The 21,685-nt window shown below is 38.2% G+C and overlaps 1 protein-coding gene across 4 annotated transcripts in view; it reads right to left on the reverse strand.

Moving 5' to 3' along the window:
• LOC121867227 (uridine-cytidine kinase-like 1) overlaps positions 1 to 21,685 on the reverse strand; it is a gene marked incomplete at its 5' end in the record, with an annotated part of 107,912 nt that overhangs the window by 33,723 nt on the left and 52,504 nt on the right. For 2 of the 4 annotated variants that reach the window (XM_042367074.1, XM_042367073.1), the window contains 1 exon segment: positions 5,197 to 5,519. In XM_042367074.1, the coding sequence (XP_042223008.1) occupies positions 5,374 to 5,519 (146 nt within the window). 4 annotated transcript variants of the gene reach the window in all.

Consider the following 21,685-nt stretch of genomic DNA (forward strand, 5'->3'; position numbering starts at 1 on the left):
AAGACTTTTTATGTATCACCAGTGCCCAAGTCAACCAACCCACAATCCTTAAATTAGCTACTAACTATTGCAATCACCCCAATACCCAGCTTAATCTGTGAAAGTTTTGTGTTCAACTAGGCTTATGGTGATATTGCAGGAGCCATAGACCCTCAGCAATTTGGTATGAAAACTTCCTCCACCACTCACTGTCTTGTCAGCTTTCTCGACTACATATACCCCCATCTGGAGAAACGAAAAACGTCTGTAGTTGCCGCCTTCATTGACTTCACTAAAGTATTCGACCTAGTCGACCACAATTTAATCATCAACAATGCTATTGACCTCGGGTTTCGAAGAAGTCTTATACCATGGCTTACAGACTTCCTCAGTGACCGACGCCAAGCTGTACGCTTCCGAGGGGCTGTCTCCACCTTTCAGTCACTCACCTGTGGCGTCCCCTAAGGCACCAAGATGGGACCACTATGCTTCCTTATGCTTATCAATGATGCCCTAAGAGAAACCCCTGCTCGCTGGAAATATGTCGACGACTCCACCATTGGGATCAGCGTCAACAATTCTGCTCCCGACTATACCGCCCTTCAGCATTTATTGAACAGTCTCCAAAACTGGGCCACCACCACGTCACCATCAACCATACCAAGACCATGGTTATGCACATCAACCTCTCCTCCGACGTTGTCCCACCCTCTTCCATTACTTTAGGTCCCAACACACTCCAGGTTGTAGATTCCACTAAGCTCCTGGGTGTCACCATAGACAACAAACTAAATTGGAAACCACACGTCAGTGAAGTTGTCAAATCCTCCAATTTCTGTCTCCACCTCCTCTGCCGACTCAAGTCCCTCAGAGTTCCTGCACCCGAGCTCCTCAGTGTTTACTCAACATTCATACTTCCCAAGCTCACCTATGCCTCCCCTACCTGGTCTTCCTCCCTAAATGCCACACAACGTAAACAACTAGAAAAAATGCAAGAGAGGGCATGCAAGATTATTCTCTCCCCTTCCTACTCCGCATATCAAGAAGCGCTCAACACACTGACCTTCTCGACTCTCACTGACCATTACCAGGACCTCATCTGCAAATTTGGTGAGAAGTTTCTGCATCATCCTCGACACCGGGTCCTACTACCACCCGAGATCCCTAGCCCGAGAATTGCTGTTAGACACCACAACCGCATCCAGCCCATACGAGCACGAACTGATCGCTATAAGAACAGCCCAGTCCCAACCATTGTAAAAATTATCAATAACTTGTAATAAACCAGTGTATTCACTCCCAGTAAATCCTACTTTTTTCACTGTCATTGTTGAAATGCCCTGTAGATTGAGCTTCTCCCCACCTAGTTATTATATATCATATTTGTATCACTTACGTTACTTGTACATTATATTATTTGTAAATCAAGAGACCCATTCCCCAATTATGTAACTGTATATTTTCAGCCTTCCGGCTGCTATGCTCTTTCAATATACCGTTAATTATTATTATTATTATTATTAATATTATTATTATTATTACACACAAGAGAATTAAGACAACAGGCATCCAGTGAGGGTCTTGTTGTGTGACTGCATGGAGGCAAATTAAAAGATCAGCTGTTGAGGAGCTTATTTCTTGGCAACACTGGTGCATGTTATCACTCCTTTCCACTCCATCTCTCTAATCACCCACACCTTTCTGCTTTCTCACTTCATATTTTAAATGTTATGTAATGTAATGTTGAAGGGAGACAACTTTGCTCATTTATGCTTATCACAATCTCCCTAAAATACTTTAGGTTTCGTGTTTATTCAAGATATCTTCAGGTCATGAGACCCACTAATCCCCCACCCAAGAAAGGGTGACCCGACATTCCATCAGAAGGTCAGTAATATGAGACCACTAATCCCCCACCCCACCTCCACCTGACGTCGAGTTGGGTCAGGTCAGGTTCTCACAAAAATACTTTAGCTTTTGTCTTTATTCAAGATATTACCAGAAAATGCTTTAAATTTTCAACCTCGGAAAATTTGTTCCCAAAGCCATTTTTTTAATTCCGGTTATGGGAATGATTTTCCAAGCAAATTTCAATTCCGGCTATCGGAGATTTCCAGGTTTGACAAATTCCGGCTAACGGAGTCCAGGGGCCACCCCCCAAGTTCACAGATTTTTACTTCGCGGTTCTGTTATTCACGGATGACACCCTGGAGGTACCCAGGAATGTCTGTGGGTAATTTTAAAGTTGCTGGCATTTTCGCAACTGAGACAGGGAGCCATTCGTTCTAGAGACAGTAATTTCCTTTAACTGTATTGTAAATATTTGTGTGTGTGTGTGTGTGTGTGTGTGTGTGTAGATACACACAAACAAAACACATACAAATAAATAATAATTGGAAAATTCTTTCACAAATAATCAGAAACAAATTTATTAATAATGTGAGTCTCCCTTCAAGTCCGTGCTTTAGTACTTTATTAATAAAGCATGGACTTGACGGTAGACTGTCACATGTTTAATAAATTTATTTCTGATTATTTGTGAGAAGATTTTTGAATTATTATTTATTTGTATGTGTTTTGTGTGTGTGTATTGTCCTAAGGGCAAACACATAAAGGGAATATACATTTCTTTGTACAAAAGTAAAAATGAACCCCCTCTGCAAATGTTATTCGCAGATTTGGCGATTCGTGGCCACTTTGAGAACCTAACGCCCGCTTCAACAGACCAGCTTACAACAGGAGTCAAAATAACACACTGTACAGTGGTCCCTCGGTTAACGAACGGTTCGATTTAACGAAATTTCGGTTAGCGAATTACCTCCCATAAGGATCTTCAATTCGGTTAGCGAACAAAACTTCGATTAACGTAATCCTTACGAACAACACGTTTTGTTGTGAGCATCAGTTGATCAGCTGATGGGCTAGTCTGCCAATTCAGTAATCTGTTCTATGTTTACATTCGTTTCCAGTGAGTAAATATCAGGAAAGTTGTGCTCTTTAATATTTTTGCATTTTTATATTAAAATTATTAGTAATTTTAAAATTTAGTTAACATATTGATATACCTGTAATATGCAGTACAGGGAACTAGTTTTTTGTGCACCCATCAGCCACTTGACTTAGCCACCAGGCGTCAGTTTGGCTTTATTTACAGTGGAGTGAACATCTATTTTGTTGGTGTTTTGAATATTTTTGCATTTTTACATTGAAATTATTGGTCATTCTGAAATTTAGTTAACATATTGATAATATATAGTGCAGTGCAGTGTTGACTTAAATAAAATAATCTTGAATTACACCTAGTGAACTTAAAGGTTTATTGGTGAAATGAGGCATCAAGCATGGGTCCCCTGAAAGGTGATTTCTCCTCCACCCTCATTTCCTTCTCTTCTCACTTCTCCTCCACCCCCACTTCTAATTCCCATCACCATCATCAACCAGAAGCCTTCTAAATACACACCTCAAAGTAAGTGTACTTAACTGCATTTTTTTTTTTTTTACTTTGTATGTACTTTTCGGTGAGCTGGAACCAATTACCCCATTGAAACAATGGATTCGGTTAACGAAATTTTTGGTTAACGAATGACTCTGTGGAACGAATTGTGTTCGTTAACCGAGGGACCACTGTATAGTATTTGAAATGAAGATACCTTCCTAACAATGTTATTTACTACCTTTCAGTGTTATATGATGGCTCAATTTGGCTACTTGTGCACTTAGAGAAATGATAAATGAATAAACCAAGGTATATGCAGATACACAATATTGTACACCACAATATTACTTATTAAGTGATGATAAATACACTACAATAGTATTTATTAAGTGGTGATATATACACGACTGTACTGTAATAATTTACTAAGTGTTGAAGACAGACAATGTGGTAAGCCGATCAGCTGTTTGCCCTTTGTAAACAAATGACTCATGGTGTTCAGTGTGGGATTCATTTTTCAGGAAAGCTGATTCTTTTAGGATAATAGTTTATCAAACTGGTACCAAATGATCCTAAATTCTAAGAGAAGTATGGTGAAATTGCATAAAAAAGTGTTAAAAGGAATCGTGGGGGAGGGAGCCACCCACCCATGCTACCCCCTCCCCTCTGCCAGCTGCTCCTAGATAAACACTCATCTGCCACATTAGATATACTCCTACACTTATTTGTTCATACTTTTTATCTCTATAATACTGTACAGTATACAGTTTTCTCTTTATTCATATGACAAATTCTGTGGTTACTTACATGTAACACTTTACAGTAAATAACAATCACCTCGGTGACAACCCAGAGTGTTGTTTCATATTTTTTTTTATTGTTGATGTAATATTCTTTTAATAACCTTGTTGTACACTTAAAGACCTTAGATGTTCAAGTGCAGTAATAACATAACAACAATGATTTTCTTTAAACAGTTCAGATAAGCAGTGTTATCCTCACCCCCCATATATTCGTTATTTTCAGAGTTTTGCATTTTTTGGACTGTCCTAACTAGTCCGACTTATCGAGGTTCTACTTTATATATATATATATATATATATATATATATATATATATATATATATATATATATATATATATATATATATATATATATATATATATATATATATATATATATATATGCACCTAGACCCCGACTTACGACGGGGTTAGGGACCCAAATCCAGGTCGCAAGTCCGACAAAGTCCGACATAGATAAAAAAAAAAAAAAAAAAAAATTAATAAAAAATCTACAATGAAATACAGTACAGTAAAAGTAATGAATAATGATGAATGGATACAGTACAGTGAAAGTAATAAATAATAAGGAATGGATACAGTGTGACTGAGCACTTAACCTTTAATGTAGTCAGCTGAATGCACATGGGGCCCCCATAATTTTCTAATTATACATGGAGACTACATTAACTGGAAACGTTTCGGTATAGAAAATGCGTGTGTCATTTAAAAAAAAAAATTCTGCTCGTAAGTCCCGACGGTCGTAAGTCCACGTAGTCGTAAGTCGGGGTCTAGGTGTGTATATGTATATATATGTATATATGTATATGTATATATGTATGTGTATATATATATATATGTATATATATATATATGTATATATATATATATATATATATATATATATATATATATATATATATATATATATATATATATATATATATATATATATATATATATATATATATATATATATATATAAATATATATTCCATTACAATTATTTCAGTACTGTACTGCATTTATTTCTTCACATTTATTTCTTCAGAATTGTAAATACTTATTCAACATGAATAATAAACTACTGATGCATGTCTTTCGCAACCCAATAACTTTTTCATACTTCTACATGGATGGATTTCCTTTGTGGTCAAATTACAGTTTGTGTCATCTCACTGATCAGATGGTTCTGTACCAAAATATCTGTCACCAAAGTTGCCAATTCCAGGAACAATGTAGAATTTCTCATTAACACAAGGATCAACAGCTGTGGTCACTATTCTTACCTTAGGGAAGGCATAGGCTATGTTGTGGACACCTGCAAAAAAAATGCACAAAAACTGTATAAAGTTGCATACAGAATCTGGAATAGCTGACCTAAAAAATAAGAGTATCAATCCTGAAATCCTCTTTCCTGGCAAATCCCAAAGCAATGTGGCTTTCTTGTAACAAGGTTACTTTACAAGTATGGATCTGACCCCCATTAAATATGAGATCAAGTGAATTTCTTAAATTTTATACTAAAAAACTAAAAATATATTCAAATTAACTGAGTATATAAAGCAGTTGTAGCTTTTCCTTTCTAAGTATGACATGAAGTATCATCAAAATCATTGGTATTAAACACATATTCAAAACTTAAAAAGGCCTACAGCTTTAGGAAGAAATCCTTACCTCCTTTAGTGTTGATTTTGTATTTTTTGTAGCCAATCCCCATAATGTAAATGGTCCAAAATACAGGAGACCCTCATTATTTCACAGTTTAATACTTGCTCTTAAAAATTTGCAGTACAGTAATCCCGTGTTTTTTGCGGGAATTATGTTCCTGAAACCCCCGCGAAAAGCCAAAACCACGAATACTCATTTAGGAATCACTCTACCTATGGCCATCAAACAGCTCAGGTAGGTCATGCACTTAACCACGTCATGCTCTCCACTCACGGTCCAGTGGTCACACTGATCACTGATGTACTGTTCCGGCATTTACTAACATCATTATTTGAAACTAATCATATTGTAGTATAGTAAAACCCCGCTTTACGTGGTTTCACTTTACGTGTTTCCACGTTTACGCGGTACCCTGCCGAACACGGAATGCTCACTTTACGCAGTGCGTGTACCCTTTTACGCGGAGAGCAGTTGGCGGTCTTCTCGCACCACACCATTTTTGGATTCAAACCTCCCGCCATGTTGGGTAAGCGGCACGAGTAGGTTGCGCAGTGTATGTCTTTGTTGCGTTATCGGTGATGTCATATGACGTATCGGACTGTGATTGGGCCAAGCACCCTTACCTCCCTCCCCCGCTAGCTGTGATTGGTTTAATGTACTATGACGTGCCCTGCCGCTGGAGTGTTCAAGCCCCTTGACCTACCTGCGTCAGATACACCCCTCCCGGCTACACAGTGTATATCGGTATCCATTGTTCCATAAGAATGGCTTCCACCGGACCACCACCACCACCACAAAGAAACCTTGCATTACCTGGACCCAGCCGCCCTAAGCCAAAGAAGATACGACATTCCCTAAGCTACGAAATTAAATACAAGACCATCCAAGAGTTGGAGAAAGGAACAAGACAGGCTGATCTCGCGCTCCAGCATGGTGTTAACGAATCTACGATCCGGACAATTAAGAAGGATGCAACCAAGATAAAGGAGCACATGAACATCACAAAGTCTACAGGTGCTTTTATGATCAAGTATTGCCACAACCAGGTGCTTCTCAAGACGGAGAAATTACTTGTGAGCTACTTGATTCGTCAGGCGCTACGGAACATGGCGGTGGACACACGCTCAGTTAAGGCGTACGCATGTGAACTGTATGCTGCAGCGTCATGTAAGATGCTTCCTCTGGGTGGTTGCAGAGATTTAAGAAGAGGAACAAGATCACCAACATTAACATTGGTGGTGAAGAAGTTAGTGCTGGTCGTGTTGCGGCTAGGGATTTTCCTCCGTTTTTACATGAGATTATGGAGGAAGGACAGTACACTGACAACCAGGTGTTTAACATGGACGAATCTGGTCTTTTTTGGAAAAAGCTACCTTCCAAGACCTTCGTTGTAAAGAATGCCAGCAAGTGTCGGGGCCGGAAGTTGCAGAAGGAGCGCATCACCGTCCTGTTTACCACCAAAGCCTCCGGTACCTGTAAGCTCAAGTTATCGGTAATCCACACAGCACGCAAGCCGCACGCCTACAAGAGCATGGACATGACCAAGCTAAATGTCCATTGCACGTAAGGCATGGATGTTCTCTACTCTGTCCCTCTCCTGGTTTGATGACTGTTTCGTTCCCGACGTGAAGAAATTATGTGAGCAACAGAATGTTCCATTCAAGATTTTGTTGCTGCTTGACAACGCACCAGGACACTCACCCCTACTGTTAGATCGTCACCCCAACGCAAAAGTGGTCTTCCTTCCTCCCAACACTATGTCATTAATACAGCCCTTGGACCAAGAATTGATCTGTAATGTGAAAGCTGCATTCTCTGCAAAGAAATTCAAGCTCCTGAACGACTACACCAACACCAAGGATGAGTTCCGGACCTTGGTGACACCGATAGCAAGAGCGAAGACAACGAGGAACAACAGTTGGCAGAGCAAGTACTACTTGTGAAACAATTTTGGAGAAAATTCAACGTCAGGAAAGCTGTGGACTTCTTGGTGGAGGCATGGATCAGCTGTCTGCAGCAACGGTTCATCACGCATGGAGACATGTGTTGCAAGGTATTCCAGGTGGGAGGCAGTCAATCTGTGACTGGTGAGGTTCAGACTGTTGCAGTAGCAGTGGACCTTGCCAGAGAAGCTGCGCAGAGTGTTACAGCTGAAGGCTTCTCCGAGACCACCATCAACGACATCCTGGAGGTTATAAGGGATCCTCATGTGACTGCCGACGAGATGTTAGATGATGATGATGACGTCAGTGAAGAGGCAGGTGGTGCATCATCCCAAGAAGGACGCAAGTTATCGCATACGTAGTAATGTTAGGGGTGCCATCAAGTGTGTTGAGAAACTCAAGCTCCTCCTTTCCGACGACCCTGACGATAACCAGTATGAAGTCTTCACTACCCAACTGTTGCAGACTATGGAGCCCTACATCAAGGTGTATTACAACAACATCAACACCAGCCGTCACCAAAGCATTACCGAGTTCTTCGCCCGCAACCCACCACAGCCAGCCCAAGCCAGTGATAGTGACAGAGACAGACAGTGATGGTGACTTTGAGGGATATGTCAGGGAGGTACTAATAAGTAAGGATGACAGTGATGAAGACTCACCTGAGGGCCAGTAGCCTGCCCTCTGCCTCGGAACCAGCCTCCATTCCCGTACGCCGACCCATTTCTTCTACTGACATAAGTGTTAACCCTAACCTTGTTTCTTTCTAACCTAACCTACAGTATATTATTCTCTTATTGATTGTTCCCTTCTATATTATGTGTGTGTGCATACCATCATAAAGTTAAGATGTTATTTTTACTAAAACGTACGTATGGTGTCGGGGAAAAAGTGGAGTTTGGGGGTCGCCCGGTCTCTATTTAAATTAATCCCATATGTTATGTTGGTCACTTTACGCGTTTCTCGCTTTACGCGGGCCGCCATAGGTTCAATTGACCGCGTAAAGTTAGGGTTCACTGTATAATAATGGGAAAAGGTAAACACAGTTAGTATACACAAAAAAAAATTATTTACAGTGGTCCCTTGGTTAACAAACTCAATTCGTTCCAGAGGGTCACTCATTAACCGAAAATTTCGCTAACCGAAACCATTGTTTCAATGGGATTTTGGGTAAGTGGTTCCAGCTCACCAAAAATTACATACAAAGTAAAAAAAAAATGCAGTAAAGTACACTTACTTTGAGGTGTGTATGTAAAAGGCTCCTGGTTGATGATTCTGATGCGAATTTGAAGTGGGAGGTGTAGGAGGAGAAGGGAGAAGAGAAGGAAGTGAGGGTGGAGGAGAAGCATTTTACTGCTTCTTGGAAGGCGCGGCACCTTCCATAAAAATGTCAGGAACCTCTGGACTGACAGATTCTCCAGCAGGAAAATCCTCTTTCCTTTTTGAAGTGGAAGGCTGAGGGGTAGCATCTTTCTCCCACTGCCATTTAGAGAAGAAATTGTCAATTTTTCTTTGTGGGGCATTTCTCCTCCTCATCATTCACTGATTTTTGAAGGAGACCACTCTGTCCTCAACATTACACAAAATAGGTTCTGTTGTTTCCACATCTGGGTGCCGTGAAGCCAGTTTCCTGAACATCTCCCAGAGGTGAACAACATCTTTTGAATCGGAAGAAGGACATATGGTCATCACTTTCCTTTTCCTCCTCACCACTGTCAGCTTCTAACATCTCATCCAGTTGCTACAAGTTATCAGGAGTAAGCTCCTGCTCATGAGACATCACAAGCTCTTCCACATCATCCTCCTCCACTTTGAGTCCCATTGACTGACCAATGGACACAATCTCCTGGTCCAACTCCGCTTTTTCCTCAAATCCCTCAAAATCATGGACTGCTGATGGCCACAGTGCTTTCCATGCAGAATTGAGGGATCTAATGAAGACTTCTTGCCATGATGACACAATCAATTTTACAGCCTCCAGGATGTTGAATTGTGTCTTCCCCAGAACTGTGCCAGTGTTAGTTCAGGATCAGTGGAAGTTGCCTGATGACATCTCCTGATTATTTTCTTCATGTACAGCTTCTTGAAGTTGCTGATTACATTCTGGTCCATTGGTTGTATAATTGATGTAGTGTTGGGAGGCAAAAACAACACTGTGACAAAATCAAATCGAGCCTCCAAAGTGCTGGCAAGTTCAGGGTCATGACCAGAGGCATTATCCATAAGAAGAGCCTTTAAATGGAGTTTATTGGTGGTTAGGTAGCTCTTCACAGAAGGGCAAAACACCTCAACAGCCCATTCATTAAAGAGGTGTCTTGTTAACCATGCTTTACGGTTGGACTTCCAATAAACTCCAAGTTGTCCTCTTACCACCTTTTGTTGCTTGAACACCCTGGGATTTTCAGAGTGGTAGACAAGCATAGGCTTCAGTCGGAAATCCCCTGAAACATTGTCACCAAGCTATAGAGTGAGACGGTCCTTCATGGGTTTATGCCCAGGTAAAGAGTCATCTCTGGTGATGAATGTCCTTTTGGCCATTTTCTTCCAGAACAGCCCAGTTTTGTCCACATTGAACACTTGCTGTGGAAGATAATTTTCTTCATCCACCAGTTCCTTAAACTCCACTACAAATTTTGCTGCTCCTTCTTTATCTGCACTGGCAGCCTCACCATGCCTAACAACACTAAAAATGTCACTTCTTTTCTTAAATTTTTCGAACCAGTTCTTGCTGGCCCTAAACTCTTCAAACTCTGTGCCAGAAGAACTAGGTTGCTCTTCCTTCAAATGTTCATATATTTCTCTGGCTCTTTCACAAATAAATTCAGTCGAAATTGAATCTCCTTTCTGTAGATATATGAGACGAATATGCTGTAATATGTAACTCTGTACTATTTACCATTATTGATTCAGGTCTCTGTATTATATGTTATAATCATACTCCCTTTTGTCACAAAGTGTTAGTTCAGAGTTTGAGCACATGCGCGCTGTATGCGCATGCGCAGATAGAGATACCCGGAGAGATTCCACGACAGGACGCTGTTCCCCCTGTCTTAACTCCTTTTGTGTGTTTGTCCCAGAAATAGAACTTACGAACTTGACACCAGTGTGTTTCCTTCACCCCTGATTGGAAGTATCACCTGGGTCTCCCACACTTTCATTTGTTTTTCCTTAATCCAAATGAGAAGTAACCTCATTGTTTCTGAAATTAAGGATCTACCTTTAAACACTCTGGTAGATTTGTCTTTCTGCGGAAGAATTGTCGACACAGTTGATGCCGACATGCCATATTCTTTACTAAGCACATTTGTTCTAATGCCTTCTTCATGTTTTTTTATGATTTCCTGTTTCACCTGGATTGAAATCGCCTTTCTCGATTTATTTGGACCCATGATGGATTCAATAACAGTTTCACCACTAAAATTGTAAGATTAATTGCCGAAATTAAAGATTATTTTCTTTAAATCAACACTGCACTGTGCGATATATTATCAACATGTTAAATAAATTTCAGAATGACCAATAATTGTACTGTAAAAGCATAAAAATAGTTTATGTTCAAGAGAGCCACAAGCAGGATGTTACCTCCACTGAACAGAGACACAAACAGATGCCTTGGGGGGTGACTGAAGTGGCTGATGGGCACACCAAAAACTAGTTCCCTGTACTGCAATTATGTTAAATAAGTATTAAAATGACTAAGAATTTTAATATAAAACTTGGAAAAATATTTAATAGCACAACCTTCTTGATATTTACTCAAATGGGAACGAATTTAAGCCCTAGAACCGATTACTGTATTGGCGGACTAATCTTTCAGCTGGTGAGCAAGCGAAAACATGTTGACATGTTTTCGTAAGAATTTCGTTAACCAAATTGAATATCCTTATGGAAGGTAATTCGTTAACCGAAATTTCGTCAACCGAGGCGTTCGTTAACCGAGGGATCACTGTACAAGTACAGTCATGCGCCGGTTAACGTCCTAGATACGTTCTTGGAAACGTGACGTTAACCGAAATGGACGTTGTCCGATCATCACATAAACTTTGTATTTATACTTACGTGTATGTGGAATACTATATATGTACATATACACTTTTACTCTTAAATCACTACTGTAATGTGATACAGGTGATTTATTTTTATCTCTTGTGCAAAATACATGACGTTTATATTCAAATTATTCACTGTTTTACAAGGATTCCAGCAACGCCAGCAGATGGGGGAGAGAGAGGGTGGGAGCGAGCGAGGGGGCGTGGGGGGAGGGGAGGTAGTACGTTTGACAGTTGGCACAGGCCCAGGTCTAACGCGTGTTTATTTATCAGTTCTTAAGTGACTAAGCTTCTCTCTTATAAAAAGCCAGTGAAATGACCTGGGTAAATATAATTTACATTGCTGGGATTCTTGTAAGATGTTAATTAATTTAAATACAAACAACCTATAATTCGCACTAGACATAACAATTTTAATACTGTAATCAAATTGGTACATATGCACTCCAGCTTTGCACTAAGGTCATTTATTTATTTCACGTTTCTTTTAGTATGGTGTGTGCATGTAAATGGATGAAAATAAATGAAGAAATTTATGTAAATCAACCCAAAAATACAGTTGAAAAACTTTATATTATAAAATGTACTACAGTATTGTACACTAATGTACTACAATTTTTATCTCTGGAGCAAAATATATGACGTTTATATTTAAATTAATCTCTGTCTTGCAAGGATTTCAGCAATGCAAATTATATTATCCTAACTTTAGTCTGAGATATAATATAAAATAAACATCTTAAAGCAAAAAGAAATCGCCAATCTTTTGTCTGGGAACACAAGGAGGGAGGTAGCCAGCGAGCGTGGGAAGAGGGGGAGAGCAGGGGGAAAGCAGGAGGTGAGGTGACAGAGTACTTGGTGTTTTTTTATTTATTTGAGATATGATTTGACAGTTGGCGCTGAAGGCCTGCGTGCATATTTATCATTACTTAAGAGTGACTAAGCTCTTCTCATAATTTGCCACCCAAACGACCTGGGTGAATATAACTTACATTGCTGGGATTCTTGTAAGATAGTGATTTATTTGAATACCTGTATAAACAATCTATATTTGCAATAGACATAACAATTTTAGTACATGTACAGTACAGGTTTGCACTTAGGTCCATTGTTAACCGAGGGACCACTGTATTGCAGTGTACTTGTACTGTACAATATTGACTAAATTCACTAGATAATGTACACAACTAATGGTTGGTAAAACTTGTCAAGTAAGTGAGTGTCAAGTCTGTCAGTATGAGTGGCACGTGTGAGTGCTTGTGTCCCCCATCATAGGAGTCCGTTTTCTCTCGCTTCAGGACCCTGAGTCCTCCGTTTTCTCTCTTAATCTTAGAGTGCACCAGAGACTTCGTTATTCCTTAGTAATGACACAGAATTTGAAATTGCAACCCCAATTGCAACTGGGGTTGCAAGTGTTGAGGCAAATAGATATGTCTGATTACAGCAAATGTGTTATTGTCAATTTGTAGGTGAAAGATTTTATCCTCAATAGATGTAGGTTAACATTACACCTGGAGGCAAATGCTTACTAAAGCCTATGGAAGGATATTCCTTTAACACATAATATCTGGCCAGTATGGGAAGGATCATCATGTCTCCGTCAGGGGGTCGTGGAGTGGTGGTCCAGCAGGCATCACAGAAGTGATTGTTTTTTTGTTTTTTTTTTGGGGGGGGGGGACAACGGACTTATATGCGATCGGACGTTGTTCGGTTGGACGTTAACCGGCGCATGACCATAAATAAAATTATATTTCGTTGAGGTCGGCAACACCCGCATTGCCAGCTTCTCTCTGCTGTCCCGGCGTCTGCCCGCCCTCACGCAGTCACAGTACGTTAGGCACGTGTGGACTGAGGCTTCTCGGAGCAGCGGGTGTCTGAGGCGGGAAAGGGTGGCGTCTGTTTGCCGCACCGCACAGGGAATATCGAAAATGGAGCAAAATTTAAATTTACGTTTTTAAAGGATATCTTATATACAGTATATATAATTTTTGAGTAAAATAAACGGCGAATAGTCAAAACCGCGATAAAAAAAATCGAAAAACACGGGATTACTGGAGCAATGTCAGCATTATTTAATACTGAACGGAGACGTGTGGCGAAGGCGTCAGGCGCCTCGTTATCTAACAACTTGATGTCCCGGCAGTGACGGCGAGCATCAGCAGCAGATATTTTAGTCATGAATTTTTCTCCCAAAAGTTGTCTTGAATTCGTCATAATCACAGATCCTCCTGAAGGGCTCCTCTGTTCAGAGACTACTAGCAGCCCCACGACATAATGAGAGCGGCAGTCACACGTTCACGACCCTTATATGTAGCCCAGGTAGCTCTTGCACTGGTGTCTAACCATCTCTCAATAGCCTGGTTCTTCTCTAGAATACTAAAGTGTCTTAGTGTGTCTGGATCACATACTGGTACGGTTTTCCGAATTGGCAGTGACGACGAGTAGGCACCTCATAGAGCATCTGTCAAGCTAGGTTCAAGGGATACAGGGGAATATTGATAGCAAGAAAATCATCATAAGTCCTATGTGATATGATTTTTGGTGTCCCTGATGCGGAGGACTCGCTCACAATACGCCGTCTACGAGTAACATGCAGTCTTGATAAATTACAGCTATGTGAACGGTGAATAATATCATCATCCTGGTGTACACTATCTGTCCTTGAACTATCTGGGCTATGACAATCCTGGCGCGGGCTCTGGTCAATGGGCGGAGTGGAGACATAGTGAACCAATACTCCAATGAGTTATAAAACTCACAACTTGCTAAACTATCAATCAGTTACTCCATCACAATACCAAAAATATGACACTAACTTAAATCAATATAGTATCTGAACTTATCAAATAATTATATGCGCGCCACTCATCATCTAGGTATCGGCGAAATAACAATACTGACCAGTTTAATGTCACTAATTTAAACGCAGTTGGATATTGTTTTATAATCTTAGTGCCACTGCATGTTACTAATTCAAAAAATGGTGAATAATATTTTACGTGTCTCAAACTGTGAATACGTCACTCAAAAATTTGCCCATCACTAAAATAGCAGGTCTTTAATGTGTCTAGAAATAACGCTCATTTAGTTCTTCAAATCACCCGCATGTAAAGTGAAATAACGTGTACCGTATATCACGGCCTATAAGGCGGCGGGGTGCATAAGACGCCCCCCCCAAATTTCCATTTAAAAAGTAGCTTTTGAGCTCTATTTGCTGTATAAGACCAGTACCCCAAATGTGACACTTACCCACTGACTCAGTAGTCCTTTACCAACCATCCTTGATTTTTTAAAATAAGGCCAATTCACTTCAAGTAATGTCATCAAATTATACCCGCTGGTGTAGTGTAAACACTAGTGACGTCACTGAAGCGTGTTGGGAGTGTTCCCTCGTCTCGGTGGTGTGACTATTTATACAACATGTGGTTCAACAGCAACCACCGTATTCTAATTGTGGTGTTTCATTAGGATTTGAGTGAAAAAGGTTACCAGTATGTACTTACTACATACATTTATTACACAAATATATATATATATATATATATATATATATATATATATATATATATATATATATATATATATATATATATATATATATATATATATATATATATATATATATATATATATATATATATATATATATATATATATATATATATATATACTGAATATACTATGTACAAAAAATGAATGTTCAATGAATTATTTATGGTGCATTAGGGTACTGGTCACTTCTGATGGGCTATAAATAGCCTTCTTTATCTCCCCTACATCTCACCCTGAGCCAGACGGAAGGGTCTTGGTAAATAACATGTTTGCTTATTTTCCATTTACTTTAAATAGATTTACCGAATTATTTGTTTTATTTATTTATTTATAATATACTGTAATATATTAAACACACTGTAATTATTTTCTTTAATTTATAAACTGTTTTGCGACAAAGGAATGTTCTCCAGTAGTGTTTCATTAGGATTTGAGTGAAAAAATATTACGTACTTACACAATTGTTCCTCTTACTTTGACAACACAACATACATACAGTATATTATTTCTCAGTTTTGATCTTTTTTTTTAATTTTTGTATTTATTTATAGTTAGTTACTTAAAATAAGGCCAATTCACTTCAAGTAATGGCATCAAATATTACCAGCTGGTGTAGTGTAAACACTAGTGACGTCACTTGAGCGTCTGTAATTAACCGTCGATAGTTTCAAGAATTAATGCACTCATTTACTGAATATTCTTTGGAAAAAAATAAAATTTAAATCAATTATTTATAGGAGATAAATATTATTATGAGTAAATATACCGATACCGGTATGCATTACTGACCACCTCCACGGCTCCTCACTGGCAAATGGGGGGGGGGCGTGGGGAGGGGTGTGTGATGATAGCTGTGTTTATTATAGGGGTATAAATCTCTTTTACGGTATGTTAGACAGGTTTATAATACATTTTTATTATTTTAATATACCGGTAATCTTAATTTGAATCCAGCTTGCCAAACGTAAGTTTCAGTATAAAATAATTAGTGGTAAGACCTTGTGAGTGGCTTACGATGTTTTCATCACCACTCTTGACACACTAAACCACAATATTTAAGAGGTAAGAATTTTAAACTTGGTGGTTTAGACGACCCCCTAACTTTGGGCAGATTTTTTTAATGTTCAAATTTCGTCTTATAGGCCGTGATATACGGTATACAACATTCTTCCCCCAATTAAATATTTTGGTCGAGAGATAATTAAGTGCAGTACAGGTTGACAATCCTTTATCCGAAATCCTTGGGGCCAGAGGCATTTCGGTTTTTGGAATTTTTCGGTTTTCAGAATGGTTAGGTTTTTTTTTTTATTAGCCCACCCGGGCATAGATCACTGACCCACATTGGGGCCTGAGGGTCTAAAATATAATAAAAATTATAATAATAATAATAATTCATAGGTCTAGGTCGTGTTTCTCACTTTCGATCTTTTTTTCATTCTTGTATTTCTTTACTGTATTATTATTTTATTATTACAGTATTATTGTTATTATTATTATTATTTATTTTATTATTATATTTTATTATTATTATTATTATTATTATTATTATTATTATTATTATTATTATTATAATTTTTATTATTGTAATCATTATTATTTTATTTTGGTGTATAATTATTAAAAATTTTATTTACTATGAATAATTATTATTATTATAATTATTATTACTATTACATTTTTTACCCCCAGGCCCCGATGTGGGTCAGTGATCTGTGCCTGGCTGGGCTAATAATCCCTGTTAAAAAAAAAAAAAAAAGGCCCCACAAAAAACTTTCGGTTTTTAGAGCTTTTCGGTTTTCGGAATTTCGGATAAAGGGTTGTCAACCTGTACTACATTAAGCATTCCAGTCAGAATATTGAACACAAAATAACTTAATGTAATTTATCTTTATGTTACTCCTTTCACATTATTCCACCGACTCATCACACAGTTAATAATAGTTAATTTCCAGAGTATTATTATGAGCATTATGCAAATCCTAAAATCCCAACCTAATTCACCCATGAAACACAACACCTTAAGATAATATGTATTTAGTAGCGTAGAGAGACAGCCAAGGATCGTGAGACGTTGCTTGTAAGAACAAACACACCACTCGTCACCAGTTTATAACATAGGTTGTTGATCTACTTACTCTATTCAGTAAGGTGGGTCACTTGACTCTATATACTCTGGCAATCATCCATCTGTTACTGGGGGACCTCTTTATTAGGAAGAAAATGGAAAGAGATATCTTCCAAGTTAAATTTATTCAGCAAAGACATGATATGAAGACATATGTGTTCGTCCCATTTCTAACTAGATACCGTGGGGATAAAGAAACTTTCTATACACCAGCACGACTACAAGAAAACATTAAAATACATGTTACCGAGCCACCCAGAATAACTTCCTCACTATCACTTCAACAGCTAAACTGTCCGTCTTTCTAACACTGAATACTCGCTGCCGAACAGACATTGTCAGTGTCCAATCATAGCAGGGTTTTTTCCAAAGATCTTTATGTTCTGTTTCACTAATTGGTTAGTCCACGGTATGGGTGCTCCGGCACCTCATATAGGCCTACATCTGTTTTTCCTTGAGGCTGTAACTAATTGCGTCAATTCTGATCTGACAAGTGCTATAAACATTCTAACGGTTGCTTATGTGGGTGTATGGGCACAGGCATGCGTGGGTGTTCCTGTTTATTACAAATTTATAAAATGTCACTAAATTGACTAAGCAGAATATAACTTACATTGCTGGAATATAGAGGAAATGTTCAAGTTCCGCCACTCTTGCTCAATGCAGGGCTTAGCCCATCTCACTAGTGAGTGTCACACACGTTCAAAAACCCCAGGGGTGTTGCAAATGTGTTTTACGCTTTCCTGTACACGGTGCCACAATTCCTCACGGTTTGCAAACCTCTGTAACATACACCTTGCTTTTATGTGACCCCACAGGTAGAAATCAAGGGGATTTATGTCAGGTAACCGTAGGTTTCATCACACTCCTATCAAAACTGTCATGTGCTGTAACTCAGAAACTATTGAGAACTGACAGTTCGGTCATTTAGTAATTTATCTTCATTTATGTCTCAGGAATACACCGCTTAATATATGAAAGATATATAACTTCAGCAATGGACTTGTTACGTGGAAAGCATAGTTTTATAACAAAGAGGAGAACCAGGGTAAACACAAACATCTTGAAATAGAGCTTCTTTTAATTGTTAACGTTTCGGAAATATTCCTTTTCCATCATCAGAGCCTAAAAAGTTTTGAAAACGTTTAAAAATAAAGGTGATATACAATAAAAACATAATATTATACGAAAATTTACCTTCAATAAACTTTAAAAATTTAAAAAAGAGCAATCCAATTCAAAACCGACAAAAATGACGAGAGACCTACATACAAAGCTAATATCAGGAAATAAAAAGTATGAAATAAAATATACAGGGGGGTATTACCTTAATTCTGATGAGCCTTAGTGCGAAAAACATAACAATTCACTAGAGGCCATATCACAAAGCGATGGCTTTTCTTTATACTGGTGTAATGCCAGTGCTCGCCTTGTACAGAGCAGTCGAACGACAGGACTACAAGTTGAGAAAGCTACAGTGTGATCTTCTGTTTCTGGATTCATGCTCTTCACAGAACTTGATCCCCAATTTCTTGAAATTTAAACTCAGTAACCGTAACCTGCAGCATTCTAAGTCCTACAGAAATTGCCAGATACATCTGCTTAGCAGTGAGATAAGGACAAAGAAACATAATATTAACCTTACCCGTGACAAGCACAATAAACTATCTAGGGAATTAAAATCTCAAGTGTCTTATTTAGATTACAACCATTTGCAGAATTTAGTAAATACTACAAATTATAAACTGACTTTTAGAATTGAACTTGTCCAGTACCACAAACTTAGAAAACTAGGTTATGTTCACGATGGTAATCTTTCCCCGAATAAGGTGATTTTCAACTACTCAGATTTGACCCTCTCTCAAGTAGAACAACAAGCTTTATCTAAAGGTCTGAAATATGCTTTTAATCCCCACAAATTAAACTTTTTTAACCATTTCCTTGGTTTTGAGAGAGTTTTTAAGAAACTGTCTCCTCTCAGTTTATATGATCCAGTATCAAAAGGTTTGCATTATTTCATTAACTCTTTTCGCCACTTAGCGTTTTGGTCATATTATTCATACAAATCGTTCAACACCAAACAAGCTCTTTCTAAGGAAGAATTTCTTGCACTTAAAAACTTAGCATCCAACGACAATATTATCATCACTAAACCAGATAAGGGTAATGGGGTTGTTATACTCAATAAAACGTCGTACGTTGAGAAAATGATGAATACACTTAACGACCGAAATAAATTTGCCCCCATTCTAGAGCATTTATTCAGGGTAATTCTTAAGAAAGAAGACAAGATTAACAGATTTCTTCGTAAACTTAGAAAAAATAATGTCATTAACGACTCCTCCTTTTTAAAACTCTTTGTTAGCAGAACTAAACCAGGTATCCTGTATGGTCTACCAAAGGTACACAAGGATGAATGTCCCTTATGCCCTATATTGTCTGCCCTTGGCACCTTCAACTATAATCTGTCTAAATTCCTCATTCCCATACTGTCACCAATCACCTATAATCAATACTCTGTTAAAGACTCTTTTAGTTTTGTTAAGGAGCTAACTAGCATCTCATTCAACAACTGTGTTATGGCTAGCTTTGATATACAGTCTCTATTTACCAATATCCCTCTTGCCAAAACTATTGACATATGCACAGATGAACTGTTCTCAAATACTGATATAATTGATGGATTCAATGGACCACAATTTAAAGAATATTTAAAACTGGCTATAAATGGTTGTTTGTTTATATTTAATAACAAAGCTTATAAACAATGTGATGGTGATGCTATGGGTTCACCTTTAGGTCCCACGTTGGCCAACACTTTCCTCTGTCACCACGAGAAGCTTTGGCTAACCGAATGTCCCCCCCAATTTAAGCCTTTGTTCTATCGTCGGTATGTTGATGACACGTTTTTATATTTCAGATCACTTGATCATGTCCTTATGTTCCTAAATTATTTAAATTCGAAACATGGCAACATCAAAATTACTTGTGAATTGGAAAAGGAAAATATTCTTCCATTCCTTGATGTTAATATCCACCGTCTTCATAATAGTTTCGAGACAGCCTTATACAGAAAACCAACTTTCACTGGTTTGAGTTCAAAATTTTTATGTTTTATTCCTCTAAATTACAAACGTAATCTAGTACGTACTCTTACCAACAGAGCCATCAATATATGTTCAAGCTATTTCCACTTGGATATTGAACCAAAATACATAAAGGAACTACTCTTTAACAATGGTTTCCCTAAGAGATTTACAGACACTTATATTGGCAAAACCCTTAATAGCTTTTTTAGTCCCACACAGCCTCAAATCCACACTGTCCCTAAATATTCTATGTATTTCACCATCCCGTACACAGGCCCACTCAGTTTCACCCTTAGAAATAAATTTAAGAAGCTTTTCAATTAATTCTATCCACAAATTTCTCTTAGACTAATCTTTAAAACCCAGAGTTCAAGTAAGAAATTCTTTAAAATTAAAGACACCATACCCACACACCTGCAATCCTCAGTTGTTTATCAATTTACGTGTGCTAGCTGTAGGGCAGACATTTGATAACTCGCATCCATGAACACTTGGGCCGTTCCGTTCGAACAGGTCATTTAATAACACAACCACCACATTCAGCCATTCGTAACCACGCTCACCAACATGACCACCCGTTTTCGCAGTCTGATTTCTCAGTTCTTGGCAAGAGCGACTGTGATACAGACCTCCTCATTATGGAGGCATTACACCAATACAAAGAAAAGCCATCGCTTTGTGATATGGCCTCTAGTGAATTGTTATGTTTTTCACATTAAGGCTCATCTGAATTAAGGTAATACCCCCCTGTACATTTTATTTCATACTTTTTATTTCCTGATTTTAGCTTAGTATGTAGGTCTCTCGTCATTTTTGTCGGTTTTGAAGTGGTTTGCTCTTTTGTAAATTTTTGAAGTTTATCGTAGGTAAATTTTTGTATAATATTATGTTTTTATTGTATATCACCTGTATTTTTAAACTTTTTCAAAACTTTTTAGGCTCTGATGATGGAAAAGGATTATTTCCGAAACGTTAGCAATTAAAAGAAGCCCTACTTCAAGATTGTTTGTGTTTACCCTGATTCTCCTCTTCGTTATATGAAAGGTATTTACGGAACA

The sequence above is a fragment of the Homarus americanus genome, unplaced genomic scaffold (genome assembly GCF_018991925.1).
Source record: "Homarus americanus isolate GMGI-L3 unplaced genomic scaffold, GMGI_Hamer_2.0 scaffold6317, whole genome shotgun sequence".
NCBI classification, from domain to species: domain Eukaryota; kingdom Metazoa; phylum Arthropoda; class Malacostraca; order Decapoda; family Nephropidae; genus Homarus; species Homarus americanus.